Source organism: Festucalex cinctus, chromosome 20 (assembly GCF_051991245.1).
Source record: "Festucalex cinctus isolate MCC-2025b chromosome 20, RoL_Fcin_1.0, whole genome shotgun sequence".
Lineage (NCBI taxonomy): Eukaryota > Metazoa > Chordata > Actinopteri > Syngnathiformes > Syngnathidae > Festucalex > Festucalex cinctus.
Window position 1 is genome coordinate 4,534,942 of NC_135430.1, and position 15,706 is coordinate 4,550,647.

At 39.9% G+C, this 15,706-nt stretch overlaps 1 protein-coding gene across 3 annotated transcripts in view; it reads right to left on the minus strand.

The window, feature by feature from the left end:
• Positions 1–1,388: 1,388 nt before the first annotated feature.
• The window catches only part of LOC144009087 (metabotropic glycine receptor-like), an 85,479-nt gene continuing 71,161 nt past the window's right edge, over positions 1,389–15,706 (minus strand). For 2 of the 3 annotated variants that reach the window (XM_077508590.1, XM_077508588.1), the window contains exons 8-11: positions 14,498–14,636; positions 12,824–12,929; positions 11,337–11,483; positions 1,389–7,342 (exon numbers count right to left, since the gene is read on the minus strand). In XM_077508590.1, coding sequence (XP_077364716.1) covers positions 5,057–7,342; positions 11,337–11,483; positions 12,824–12,929; positions 14,498–14,636 — 2,678 coding nt within the window. In that variant the 3' untranslated portion in view covers positions 1,389–5,056. The remainder of the gene's footprint in view (positions 7,343–11,336; positions 11,484–12,823; positions 12,930–14,497; positions 14,637–15,706) is intronic. The other variant, XM_077508589.1, reaches the window with a different exon arrangement.

Genomic DNA, 15,706 nt, shown 5'->3' on the forward strand with positions numbered 1-15,706 from the left:
CACTACTAAGCATATAATTTCTACATGTATTTAAGTTGTAAAATTTCTGAAGTCGTTTTGTTTATGTTTAACACATTTAAAACACCATAAATTGCAATGCTAGCTTAGCATGCTAATGCCACTGCTAATTTAGCATGCTAATGCTAAGTTAGCTTAAAGCAAGTTGTAAAATGTCTGAAGTCCTCTTGTTTATGTTTAACACATTTAAAACACCATAAATGCTAATGCTAGCTTAGCATGCTAATGCTACTGCTAAGTTAGCATACTAATGCTAAGTTAGCATGCTAATGCTAAGTTAGTTTAAAGCAAGTTGTAAAATGTCTGAAGTCCTCTTGTTTATGTTTAACACATTTAAAACACAATTAATGTTAATGCTAGCTTAGCATGCTAATTCTACTGCTAACTTAGCATGCTAATGCTAAGTTAGCTTAAAGCAAGTTGTAAAATGTCTGAAGTCCTCTATTTTTAACAAATTTAAAATATAAATGATGCCGTTTCTACTAATTACTGTCTCAAATGTTCTCCAATTTGGATCGTGTAAATATATTGGATCGTATGCCGACAAACATTTCTATGGAGGAGCAATATGGCCCCCTCGAGACCTCAAAAGTCCTGGCCTATCGGCTATCCAGTCATATATATATAGATCAGTGTATCGAACCCAACTATAGTTAGTTATAGATCCACTGTAGCTCAACGTTAAGACAGCAAATTGCCCAAGCATAGAAATGAAGAGTCCTTCAAAAAGTTTTGAAAACATCACCGGGGGCAGTACAAGTCAACATGGCAGTGCTTCATCCAAGGACGCCGACAAAAACAAAACAAACAAAAAAAAACGTTTTGACACACGATGGACGTAACAGACCGCCATGTCATAATAGACAAGGAACATACGACACGTTTTCACGTAGAGAATATTTGCAGCTGAAAATATAAACTTTTCATTTGGACCAACTTTTTTTGTAAACGGCACACAATTGGTGAGACAAACTGGGATTTGTTTTTTGTTTTGTTTTGGATGCACCGTTTACATGCCCCATGGGGACAAACTTTCTTCCTAATGCTGCATTCGAGGATGCTTGGAAGTTGGACGTTTCAGAGTTCAAACCAGGAAGTGTTTACGGGAGGTCGGAAATTCCAATTGCAAAGACAGAGAAAAAAAAAGGACTCTGACTAAGTGTTAATTTTATCCGCCGTTTTAAAATTTAGTCCCAGTTTTAGTCCAGTTTAATCCCGCTTGCTAGTTTTTAATCAGTTTTATTGAGTCCATTTTTAGTTGACTCTGAATCGACCATTTTAGTCTGTATTTTAGCCCGAGAAAACATCATTTTATACGTCTACTTTTAGTCAACAAAATCTGTCACCGTTTTAGTCATGACAATCATTTATTTGTATATATATATATATATATATTTTTTTTTTTTTGTAAGCAGATTATGTTGAACATTTCGGATCTCAAACGATTTCACATAAAATTTTCTCTCATCTTTTTGATGAAAAAACAACTTGACACACAATTACAATATATCAACGAGTGGCTACTAAGGCTCCATGCTAAGCTAGTAGGCTAGCCAGCATTAGTTAGCGGTTGGATTAACATTATTGTTGGAACGTTATAGCCGTTGGCTTCATGTTACGTTATAGCTATAATTTATTTTTTATTTTTTTGACCGTTTACCGTGAATCCACCTCCCGTCTATCCCATATGCTTGTGCATGTTGCACTCACTAGCTGCAGATTTGAAAGGGGGCGTGTCACATGACAGATTAGCAGAGACAAGATTTGACAAAATCATATATAATTTTCATCTTGTTTTTGCTCATGAACTAAAACTAAAAACTTGACGTAACGCGACGTACGTGACAGTACGTTGCTATCTCCCTGCATCAAATGATACGCAGTGTTAGTTTTGGCAAGAAATTTTAATTTAGTTTTAGTTATAGTCTTTTGACTAAAATTAATTAAAGTTTTAGGCATACTCTAGTCATATGATTGTATTTTAGTTTTAATCCAATTTTAGTCGACGAAATTGACAGTTTAGTCGATATTTTTACTTCAGCATACACATTGAGATGAATCTTACAGCTGCAAAACAAATGTAAACATGTTTGAACATTAAATAAATAAATAAATAAATTAATTAATTAATTAATTTAATTTTCCTTTTAGTCATTGACAAAATTGTCAGTCCCTTTTAGTTATTGTTTTCGTCTCAATGAATGGCTTCTATTTTAGTTTTCCTTTCTTTTTCATCTGACAAAAAAATGTGATGAAAATTTTTCATTGAAGTTATCACTGATGGAATGCTTTTAAAACTAGACAAAGTGCAATTTCTGGAGAAATTGTGTGGGAATGCTAAAAGCTGAATGGTAAGATTTGAATGCATGTGGAATTCTTATGAAGTAAATGGAGATATAAATTGTGAAATGATGACCTCCTGGTTACTGCCAACTGTGCCAACGAGCAGCATCAAACACCTGGTAATGATGATAAGTTATATGTATGGAAGTGGGCGTGGAAAGTGACATTCAGAAAAAGTTCCACATCTGTCCCATTGAAAATGAATGTTGAAAAGTTGATATTTAAGGTTAAATTGTGCAAATACTGTAAGTAATGTGGAATCAGATGATATATATACCCCGGGAGACGTGAATTTTTTAAGCCAAATCAGAAGTATTATGTTGTTACATGGCAAAAAAAAAAATGTGGAGAATAAAAATCACAATAACGTGGGAATGCTTCAGCAATCAGATAAAAAAATGAAGCAAAATTGCAAGAAGGCAAGTTTTCTGGAGGTCAAAATGAGTTTTAAGAACAAAAATAAAAAACAATTGACAACTATCCGCCATTTTGGTTGTTTACTTTTGCCTTAAACACTTTCAGGTCGAAACTGGGACAAAACAACAACTGGGATATATCCAAGCATCCTGGAATGCAGCATAATTCCTGGCCACGTGTACAAAGTAACCGAAACGGGATAAATCTTTGGGCTCGTAAATCCAGAAATGAATGACTTTTGATTTCCACAACCATCCATCACTCTCAAGTCCACAACGGGAGCTCAGCGAGGAAGATTCTGTTCAACACTGACCTGACGGCTTCTGGCTTTCGAGACAACACAATTGGCGCGAGAGCAACACTTCAAGACATTTTGATACAAAACAAAGCAAAACCTCACAAAGGTTTACTTGTGGCATTCGTCGACAAAAAAAAGAAAAAGTCACAAAATGACAACACCGCTAATGCTACATGTAAACGTGGGAAACATGCCATCGGTCATCATTCAGGAGGGATCGAGTAGCCCGCCTGCCGGCTAGCGCTAACGCTAACACGCAGGAGCATCATTTGCAAATTTTGTTGCTACTACACACTCGACAACGGCAACAACACATGCGGCTGCTATGCATGCTCGTACACGGACGATATTCAGCGGTGACGATTTGCTGCCAAGTTGCATTCGGTGTTTGACGTGTGAAATGTGTTTGTGAAGCCCCTTTCACACTGTGACCAGGTGTTGAGGGGATCGATTTGAACATCCAACACTCATTGGCCACATCCCAGGTAATCATCTCAATGCGTGAAGCCGCATTGTCTGTGTCAACAAGCACACGCAGCAGCATATAAACAAAAGAGGCCGCAATTTGGGGTAGTCGATTATGCTAATATTTCCAAAAAAGTTGTGAGAAGTCAAGACAAGGACCCATGCCAAACTTAATGAGGCATGAACTACCTGCAGGGTATTTTTTTTTTTTTGTATACGTGTAATAACAGTGTAATAAAGTAGTAATAACAATACACGTGGGGTCATCGGTTTACGACGGCAATATACTTGTAAGTCTATCACTAACCTACGCTAATGCAGTCGTAAACTTACAATTAGAGTAGATATTTGTATGACAAGCCATTTAGTTTTGAGCTACTTTGCGCCATTTGTAGCATTAACCTTGAAACGTGACATGTTGGGACCATCACAAATTGACGACACCGTGTGTGCGAAAAGTGAAACTGCAACGGCTGCATGAACGGCAGCATGAAAGGGGCTACTGACGGAGGTGGAAAATGTCGCATTTTCCAAAAAGGCAACACAAGGAACCATGCACAACGTAATGAGTAAACCAACTTAGATTTGAAAATGTATGCTTGTGACGTATCTGATGTAATGAAGCATTAATAACAATGTCATAAGCATTGTCGATTCTAATGACAATTCAAAGTAGTGGTGTACCGATCACAATTTTCCGGCCGATCAACGATCTTTAGAAAAGTCTCACCTGTCACTTGTCGATCCCGATTTTTGCCGATACCGATCGATCTTCAGTGTCCCAATCTTGTTTGATTGGAAAACATTGAACCATATCGGCGAAATAATACAAACGGGTTGTTTGAACTGCACATTAAGTCGTTCTCTCAAATCAAAATGAAAATCCGATTAGTCATCTCAAGCAGAAGAGGACAGTGGCTGAGTTTTTCAGACCTCTGAAGATCGGTTTCTTTTGATGGATCGGCCGATCACCGATCTTCCAAAATTAAGGAAATCGGGACCTATAAATCGTTGCACCCCTAATTCAAAGTATGTTGTTTGTTTGTTTTTCCTCATTTGGATTAAATACAATTCCGTGAACGTTTGTTATAGTTGGAAAAGCGGGTACATGCTCTTTCTTAATATTCCCGTTTGTCTGACGTAAGACGAGACGAATTCCTCAATTAGGCACACAAAGTTCAATCGGAACTAACTGATAGCAAAACAAAAATAAGGACGTGAGAAGATGAATTGTTGGCTAAAGTGCTTCGGACTTTTTCCTAAACGTAGATGACGGACAACCGTCTTTGTACCCTTCGACTTTAGCGTTGGTCATCGACGAGTCGTCAAAATCACGCGGAGACACAAACCTGCCAAAGAAGTGAAAAGTTGCATAATCTTCAGGATTTCCCTGTCAACATCTGGAATGATCATTGTCACGTTTGTAAAATCTTCAAAACAGGAAGCTTAAAGGAAGGCAACTGGTGGAACCGAATCGAAACTTTTCTTGCAAGTCCCCTAACTAAGAGTCTGGCGTCACGCCATTTTGTCGTCAAAGTCCCAGGGGCAAACATCGGCCTTCTTGGCCGGGTCGGGGTCGCTCCGCCTCTGAGCCGACGCCTCCTCAAAGTCCCACGGGCAAACGTCGGCCTTCTTAACTTTGGCCGCACCAACATTTGCGCTCTTGCGTTTCTCAACGACGTGGACCTCCTGACGACTGTCCACATCCCAGGGACAAACCTCTGCCAGTTTCTGCTGCTTGTCACAAGACTGACTCTTGTCCTTTGCTTTTGTTTGACTCCTCGTGTCGTTGCCGTCTTTGGATTGGTCCTTTTCGACAAGCGTTCCCTTCTTCTTGGGTCTGGAGTTCCGAAAGGTGGGATCATCGCAGAGACGGACGTCAGCTAGAAGCGAGCTGGTGGTCTTGGACGCATCTGCGATAGTGTTCCTCGCCAGAGCGTCAGCAGTCTTGGTCGAAGGAAAAGTTTCTGCTGAAGTTTCTCCAAAGTCCCACGGACAAACCTCGGACAATTCCTGCTGTTTGTCCCAAGATTGACTCTTGTCCTTTGCTTTTGTTCGACTCGTCAGGTCGTTGCCGTCTTTGGATTGGTCCTTGTCGACAAGCGTTCCCTTCTTTTTGGGTCTGGAGCTCCGAGAGGTGGGAGAGGTGGGATCGTCGCAGGGACGGACGTCGGATAGAAGTGAGCTCGTGGTCTTGGACGCATCGGCGACGGTGTTCCTCGCCGGAGCGTCGGCAGTCTTGGCCGGAAAAGTTTCTGCTGTCGGTTCTCCAAAGTCCCACGGACAAACCTCGGACAATTCCTGCCGCTGGTCACAAGATTGACTCTTGTGCTTTGCTTTTGTTCGACTCTTCAGGTCGTCGCCATCTTTGGATGGGTCCTTGTCGACAAGAGTTCCCTTCTTTTTGGGTCTGGAGCTCCGAGAGGCGGGATCGTCGCAGGGACGGACATCGGCTAGAAGCGAGCTGGTGGTCTTGGATGCCTCAGCGATGGTGGTCCTCGCCGGAGCATCGGCAGTCTTGGCCAGAAAAGTTTCTGCTGTCTGTTCTCCAAAGTCCCATGGACAAACCTCGGAAAATTCCTGCTGCTTGTCCCAAGATTGACTCTTGTCCTTTGATTTTGTTCGACTCTTCGGGTCATTGCCGTCTTTGGATTGGTCCTTGTCGACAAGCGTTCCCTTCTTTTTGGGTCTGGAGCTCCGAGAGGTGGGAGAGGTGGGATCGTCGCAGGGACAGACGTCGGCTAGAAGTGAGCTGGTGGTCTTGGACGCATCGGCGATGGTGTTCCTCACCGGAGTCTCGGCTGGAAAAGTTTCCGCTGTCGGATCTCCAAAGTCCCACGGACAAACCTCGGCCCGGTTTCTTCTGGCGTTTTCCGCTTTGGATCGAGATTCCGGTTGCTTCTTACCTTGACCGCTTTGGCTCTGGCCTAGTCCCGCCTCCCAAGGACAGATTTGCTCCCTCCTCTGAGACGGTCTGCCTGCTGACGGGTCCGATGGCGTCTGCTTATGATCTTTGCCTGCCTTGCTGCTCCCTCCCCCGTGAACGGTGTTGGTTTCTTCCGGCGCGATGGACACGTGTTTCTGGACCTTGTTCTCGGAAGGGAGATCTTCCACCTCCCAGGGACACACCTCTGAGACGTCGTAAAGGTCTTGCTTCTCCTCTTTGCTCTTCTTGGGGCCGTCCTCGGCAATCGGGCTCTTGCCGCCGGTCAAGCCCAGTGTCTTCTCCTTGGCGGTGGCGATGACGCTGAGGGACTTCTGCAGTACAGAGGCTCGGAGCGCTTTCTTGTCGGCGCTCAGGTTGTGGGCGCTGGCCGATTTGCAGACCAGAGGCACCGACTCGGCGGACTCGCCGGCGGCGTTGACATGGTCCGGTGACTTCCTCTTGGCCAGCTTCTTGCCCATCAGGGCGTCCAGCAGTGAGCCTTCGGCGGTGCCACCGGAATCTTGGCTGGTGTCCCGCGCGTGGTCATAGCTGCTGTGGGACTTCTTCAAGGAGAAGACTTTGTTCTTCAGGGTCTCCTCCTTGTTCGCCTTGGCGGGGTGTTGGGTCTGATCAAAGGGGTTTTTCTTTAGGACGCAGATACTGTTGCGGTTGGCGGCGTGCTCACCGCCGCCGCCGTCCTTTTCTTCACGGCTGCACTGGCGGTGCACCGACTCGGGGATCTCGGTGATGCGCCGCATCAGGGAGCGGCCCAGGCCCTTCTTGGAGCTGCGCTTCTTCTGGAGGTGCGGATTGTTGGCCAGCATCTTCTTCCTCTTGTAGATCTCCAGTTGGGAGTAGAGCTTCTTCAGCTCCTCCTACAAGATGGGGAAGGGTCAGACCTCCACTTTCCAACAATTCGCTCCCCCAAAAACGTACGCAGTGCTACCTTGACTTACAGGCACGAATTTGTTCTGCGGCCAAGCTGTTGAGGGACGAGTGTCGTTAAAGTGGCAGAGAACCAGCACTCGCAGTTTATGCGAGTTTTATGCTGGGGGGTTTTTGCAACTTGAGTTGCGAGACAACAAGTCGAGGTGAAAGACACGCCCCCTCATTTGAATAACATTTCCACTTGGCAGAACTGCCAAAATTAAAAATAAAAGACGAAATAAATAAATACATGACTAAATAAATAAATGACTACATAAATAAATAAAGGACTAAAAGTGAAAATAAAAACGGATATAAAATAAATATATAATTCAAAAATGAAATACAAATGTGTGTGTGTGTATATATATATATATATATATATATATATATATATATATATATATATATATTAGGGCTGTCAAAGTTAAAGCCTTAATAGTTTAATTAATCACAGAAAAATGTTGCATTAATCACGTATTGACGCAGATTAATCGCACTGGTTTTTTTTTACCACACTTGTGCCTTGAACGTAACCGCGGATGGTTACATTGAAGGCTGCGGAGGTCAGTGATTAGGTCATTGCACGACATTTCCTACGTCTGTTGTTCCAAAATGAGCGGGGTGACTCCAGTTGGTGTGCTCGGTGGTAAATTTTGCTTTAAAAAACACCCCTACGGGACTTTAGATAAAACAAAAGTAATTTAGATAAAACAAATATAATTTGTAATTTGTAATTTATGAATTAATTAATAATTGCTGAATTGCAACCAATTGATATGATGCTGTTACTTTTTGAGCAATGCACGCATGCATGCAATTGCGTACATGCATTTATTTATTTATTTATTTATTTTCTTTTTCTTTTTTTCTTTTAAGAGCTCAGAATTGTTCATTCGGTAGTCTTACCGATTCAACGTCTTATCATCATTGCTCTTTTTGTGTGTGTGTGTGTGTGTGTGTGTGTGCGTGCGTGCGTTTGCGTGCGTGCGTGCAAATACGTATACATTTATACTCATTAATTCACCTAAAGCCTTATAAATATCCCATTACCCTTCGCCTTAACCAGGTACTTCAGAATCTTGCCAGAGTCGTGAAGTTTAAATGGTCAGGAGACCAGAGAAAAGGTCAGAAAAAAATAAAGAGAAAAGAAAGATAAATCAAAGAAAGAAGCCGTCAACCGCGGTCCAGCAAAGCGAGCACCGCCCCCCCCCCCGAAATCCCCAGGCCGCGGCAGCACCAAGGCCACCCCCAAGCCACCCGAGCGGACACCGGTCGGCGAGCCGACCCAGACGCCCGGAACACCCCCGCCCCAGCCCCGGCCCACACCCCCGAGCCCAAGGCCGCAGAACGAGGCCCAGCGGGCCCCCACAGCGCCCCACCGGTCCCCAGCCCCCATCCCCCCACGACCCCCCCGCACCCCACCCAAACCCGCCACCCGCCACGACCCAGGCCCCACCACCCCCGGCCCCCAAACCCCCGAACACACCCCGACCCCCAACACCCAACCCCCCACCCACCCATACCTCCACCCCCCCCCCAAACAAGCCGCCCCCCCACCCCCGACGACCGCCAACCCCCCCGCGAACCCGGCCCCCCGCGAGCCCCCCCCCCACCCCCGGAAACCGGCACCGGGCAGCAGCGCAGAGAGGGAAAAAGTGCCCACCCCACCTCCAGCCGTGCGAGAGTAGCCCAGCGGCGGGAGGGGGGAAGCAGAGGAGGAAGCACCAGGGGAAAAGGCGGAACACCAGAACACCGAGCCCGGTGGGGAGAGGCCCCGGTCGTCACGCCAGCGTACTAGTGACACCTAACCCTGTTACTGAGTCCGCCAGCTCGCCGACTGGCGAGCTCTACCCTTACACCGTGAATGTGGCCCCCACCCAGTGTATATACAAGTGTGTGCGTGTGGTGCATTAAAATTGGGAGCAGGTGAGTCGGAGCAGAGGGAAAAAATTTCCCCTACTCCGACACACCCGCATCCCCCCAAAAAAATGAATATGTATATGTGTGGTGCATTAAAAAAGGAAATGGAGGGACAAAGTGGTGGGGCAGGGACACAGATGGGGGGGACCACAGCGCTGCCAGGCACTGCAGTCCATCCCCTCAGATGGCTCCCCACCCCAACTCACCCCTCCCCTTGGACATGAAGTGTACATGCATTTAATCAATGTTTGCAAATGGCATTCACATAATAAAATGCGTTAATGTCAAAATATTACGGTATTTTGTATTTTATATTACGCAAGTAATTTAGCTGATTAATCGTGATTAATCAAAATTAAAAAGTGTGATTAATCAGATTAAAATTTTAATCGTTTGACAGCACTAATATATATATTATTTATTTATTTAGTCATTTGGACTTGGCAGTATGGACCAAAACGGCACTAAATTAATAAATAAATAAATAAATGACTAAATGTGAAAATAAAAACGGATATAAAAAAATACAATTAAAAAAATAAATACAAGTATATATATATATATATATATATATATATATATATATATATATATATATATATATATATATATATATATATATATATATATATATGTATATATATATGTACACACACACACATATATTAATATATTTTGTTCTTTTTATTTCCATTTATATTTATTTCTTTGGATATAATACTGTATATAATTTTTATATATCCATTTTTTTTTTAGATCTGTTTGTATTTTCACTTTTAGTCATTTATTCATTTATTTAGTCATTTCAACTTGGTAGTATGGCCCAAAAGTGCCAAAATTCAAAATAAATGACTAAATAAATCAATCAAAAAATAAATAAATGACTAACTAAAGAAATGACAAAATAAATAAATAAAGGATTAAAAGTGAAAATAAAAGCGGATATAAAAACATTCAAAAATTAAATAACATTTTTACATATATATATATATATTAGTGCTGTCAAACGATTACATTTTTTAATCTGATTAATCACACTTTTTAATTTTGATTAATCACGATTAATCAGCTAAATTACTTGTGTATTCACATAATATATTAAAAAAAAAATACAAAATACCGTAATATTTTGACATCAACGCACTTCATTATCTGAATGTCATTTGCAAACATTGATCAAATGCATATACACAATTGCATGCATGCGTGTATTGCTCGAAACGTAACAGCATCATATCAGTTGGGTGCAATTCAGCAATTATTAATTAATTAAACGCAAATTACTTTTGTTTTATCTAAAGTCCCGTCGGGGTGTTTTTTAAAATGAAATTTACCACGGAGCACACCAACCGGAGTCACCCCACTCATTTTGGAACAACAGGCGTAGGAAATGCCGTGCATTGACCTAATCACTGACCTGCGCAGCCTTCAATATATATATATATATATATATATATATATATATATATATATATATATATATATATATATATATATATATATATATATATATATATATATATATATATATACACACATTTGTATTTCATTTTTGAATTATATATTTATTTTATATCCGTTTTTATTTTCACTTTTAGTCCTTTATTTATTTATGTAGTCATTTATTTATATATATATATATATATATATATATATATATATATATATATATATATATTGTTCTTTTTATTTATATTCATATTTATTTCTTTGGATATAATTTTCAAATTATATTTTTTTATATCTGTTTTTATTTTCACTTTTAGTCATTTAATTATTTATTTAGTCATTTATTTATTTTGAATTTTGGCAGTTTTGGTCCTCCGTAGGTGTCAGGACAAGTTTCCAAACATTGCCTATCACAACTTCTCGCCACGTCCAAAAATCGGAGACGTAAAAGTCTGACTGGAGCGGAGTCACGTGACTGGAACGGAACCCAAGCGCATTTTCCTCCGTTTTGCAAGTTGGCAGACGGGCACAAAACAAAAGGAAAAAAGGGGGCGTGGCCCCCAAGCTGACCCGGATGTCGTCGGGGTCCAGACTGTGCTCGCTCCAGGCTGACGTGATGCTGCTGTTGAGGTAGGAGCCCGAGCGGCCCATGTCCAGCTCGTCCTCGTACGCCTCCGAGGCCATGTCGTCACGCGCCTGCGCGCCCGCAAACAGGAACTGCAAAAACACAACTTCATTCTTGCAAACTCCAAACATTTTGCCTCAAAATGATTGGATCTTCATCCAACTTCCTGATTTGTTTGATACAAAACAAATAAATTTTTTCAGACAAAATAACCCAAAGTTGGGTCATGTTGACCCAAGTAGCGGCTTGTTCCCTTTTAGGACCAAAATTGGGTTCTTTTTAAGGATGCGCGATATTTATCCAGTTGATAAAATATCGCTCGACTTGGGGAAAGATGACGTCATTTTGGACTGGCCCAATTTTAGCCGATAAAAAGGTCCGATAGATTTGTTAAAGTCTGTATGCTTTTTGCAACACGAGCAGCCCACAGTAGACCACATCAAATATAAATGTCTAAAAATGTAAATAACTTATTTTGGACCCAGCAGTTTTAAGGGTGTACAATTTGTTTTGCTTTTCTCCTGCCAAAACAGCCCGAAAACTAAAAATTGTTGGGTTAAAAAAAACAAAAAACAAAAAAACAATTTGGGTTCAAAATAGACTCATCCACTTCTTAGGACAATTTGATCCAACTTTCCTGCCAAATAAATGGATTATTTTGTATTAAACAACCCCCAAAATTGGGTCGGTTTGTGCAAAAACAACCCCCCCAAAAAAATTGAAAGGTCAAATTGACTCAAATCGTGGATTGGTCTTTTTTTTTCCCCCACCTAAATTCAGTTCACTGTTTTCAGAATGTCTACTCGTACACATCACATAGCATCAAGGTTATTTTAGTGAACGAAAATTAAAATTCAAAAAACAATTTCGTTCACGAAATAAAATAAAAACCAAAATGCTTTTAAAAAAAAAAAAAAAAACTAACTGAAACTACATTTTATGTTTACTAAACTAACTAAAACTAACTATAATTATAGCAAAAAATGTTTTTAGTAATGAATTGAATGCATGAGCCTTTGGGGATGATTTTTAAAATGTGATTTGAAGTCGATGTATTTCGATATTATTAACCATAATAAGGACGTTGTCACACAGAAGTGACGTTGTCTAGCAGCAGCCAATAGAAACGTACCTTCAAATGACCTCGCTCCCATGCTTTATTTTTTTAAATATTGCGCACAAATAATACACATTTAAAAAAAAACAAAAAAAAACAATACTAATACTGAAACCAAGCATTTATTAAATAACTAAAACTAATAAAACTAATAGAACCACCCTGAAAACTAATGAAAACTAAATTTAAAAAACAAAACTCCAAACCAAAACTAACTCCAATGACAAATTCTAAAACGATAATAATAACCCTGCATAGCATAATAGCCAATCTGTGTATGATGTCCTGAATGTGAAAACGGGTCGTGGATTGCACCTTGGGAAGGAGCATGAGGCCGAGCGTGACGGTGACGGTCAGGTGCGTGTGCGTGAAGAAGAGCAGAAGCATCCAGTCGGGATGGAGCTCGGCAGCCAGCGTGAACCTGAAGCGGGACACAGCAAGTGGGATTAAGGGGCGTGGCCTCGTCAACCTCATTTGCTTTTCATTCTGATTCTTTGTTTTTATACACTTTTTCCTGCAAATGAATGTGCTTTTTTTTTTTTGTCCAATCGGATTTCAGCATTGCAGTGTTGCCGTGTCAGTCGATTCTGCCCACAGCCTTCAAAATGAGAATGTGCAATTATTTTTGCGAGGTCCTTGTCCCATTTCTTTCTTTTTGTTTTTTTGTTTTGTTTTGTTTTGTTTTTTTAACATGAACATTTTTGGTAAAGAATCACATTTGTCATACGATTGAATGTGCAATTATTTTTGCGAAGTCCTTGTCCCATTTATTTATTTGTTAATTTATTTATATATATATATATATATATATATATATATATATATATATATATATATATATATATATATATATATATATATATATATATATATATATATATATATATATATATATATACACTTATTTATTTATTAACACAGACATTTTTGGAAAAGAATCACATTTTTTATGCAACTGAAAATTTTATTATTTTTGCCTTTTGTCCTCATCCCATTTCTTTAAACACAAGCACCACCCCCCCACCCCCCGCCAAAATAATAATAATAATAATAATAATAATAATAATAATAATAATACAAATACAAGCCAGGATACTATCCAATGTTTACACAATAAACAAAATCAAAACAAGTTCCCATAACAACATGAATGAGTGCCCAAAATATTCCGATACAATTTCAATAACCATAAATTCAATTGACTTACATCCTCATTTCTTTATGAATGAAACAAAAGGCTTCCAGATGGCTTTAAATGTTGCCCTTCTTTTTACATGTATTTTTATATTTATGAAATTATATTTGTATTAATTATTTATATTAATATTTATTTTTATTTATTAATATTATGCCTTGGTCTTTTTTTAAATTTTTTTTTATATTATATTATTTATTATTTATTTATACTTTTATTTATTTTATTTATGGGCGGAACGGTGGGTGACTGGTTAGCACGTCCGCCTCCCAGTACTGAGGACTCGTGTTCGAGTCCAGGCTCCGGCCTTCCTGGGTGGAGTTTGCATGTTCTCCCTGTGCCCGCGTGGGTCTTCTCCGGGGACTCCGGTCTCCTCCCACATTCCAAAGGCATGCATGGCAGGTGAAATGCTCTGATTTGTTCCTAGGTGTGCTTGTCAGCGCGAGTGGTTGTTCATCTCTGTGTGCCCTGCAATTGGCTGGCAACCAGTTCAGGGTGTACCCCGTCTACTGCCCAAAGCCAGCTGAGATAGGCTGATTATTTGTATTTATTTTCTTTATTGTTATTATGGCTTGGTCTTTTTTTTTTTTTTTTTATTATATTATATTATTTATAATATTTTTATATACTTGTATTTATTTTATTTATTGTTATTAAGACTTGGTCTTTATTTAAATATTTTGTATATTATATTATTTATATTATATTATTTATATTTATATTTATATTAATTGATTTATTGTTATGATGGCTTGGTCTTTTCTTTCTTTTTCCGAAAGTGGCCGCGGCCGTACCTGATGACGTAGAAGATGGCGGAGAGGACGATCTCGTTGTGGACGGCGATGGCCATGTAGCGCGGCTCGTGGAAAGCGGACGGCACGGTCCTCACCGCGTAGCACAGGTACACCGACCACAGCAGGAACAGGAACTCGGCTCGAGCGCACGCACAAAAAACATCATTTATTCAAAATACGTTTCCTTCCCACGCAAAAAGTGTTGAGACGCGCAGCCAGCAAAAGAAAATGTGGAGGGATGTAACCATCTCCAAACATCACAATACGATATTGTCACAATACAATAAATGATCACAATATTGTGGGGAGGTTGGGCATACAAAAAAGGTCACAATATTGTACAAGAATAAGCGTATACTAAAAAAAAAAAACTAAAAAAAAAACTTTAAAAAAAAACCACACCCACACACACACCCCATATTGTGCTTTTGTACATTACAGCAATGAGAAATATTATACAAATATTATAAATATCTATAAATAGGGGTGTTTATTTATTTATTTATGTTAGCAATAACTTGAAGTTGGAGTGCATCTTGTGCATTGTCCAGTGGGATGATCATTTATTTTTTGGGACAAAACAAGAAAATTATTAAATGTAAAAAACAAATAAAAATATTAACTTCAAACAAATTCTTTGAAACACTATAATTATGCAAGTTCCTTTTGGATGAAACAAAAATTATTAAATTATTTTAAAATTGAAAAAAGGTACAAATGTATAAATGTAAACAACTGAAAAATTAGTATTAATAATCTTTTTACGATGATGCTGATTTTGTAATGGTGGTGTGTAATAAATGAAATTGTAATTGTAATTTCGATTCATTGCACAGCCCTATATTGCCGTTATCGTTACATCCCTATAAAATAGTTGCAAATGTTGCCAACTTGTGACAGAAGGCGATTATGCGGAGTGAAATGAAATGAGACACGGTGTCGCTGATGTGGCGCTTCAGCGGCGCCGTCCTCAATCTTTTGGCCGTGCCTTCAAATAAACAAGAAAGCGACGCAGGTGCTGCACTCTTTATGAAATGCAAAGATTTATGGCCACTGCATGAGTGTGCGTGTGTCAAATTTATGAGCGTCACAGGTAAAAAACCCCACGCGTCCTTATTACACACGCTGGTCGAGTTGCTGCTGTGGGATTCCATCTGTTTTTCCAGACGGACAAAAAAAAAAGGCAAAAAAATTCCATGCTGCTTGCCC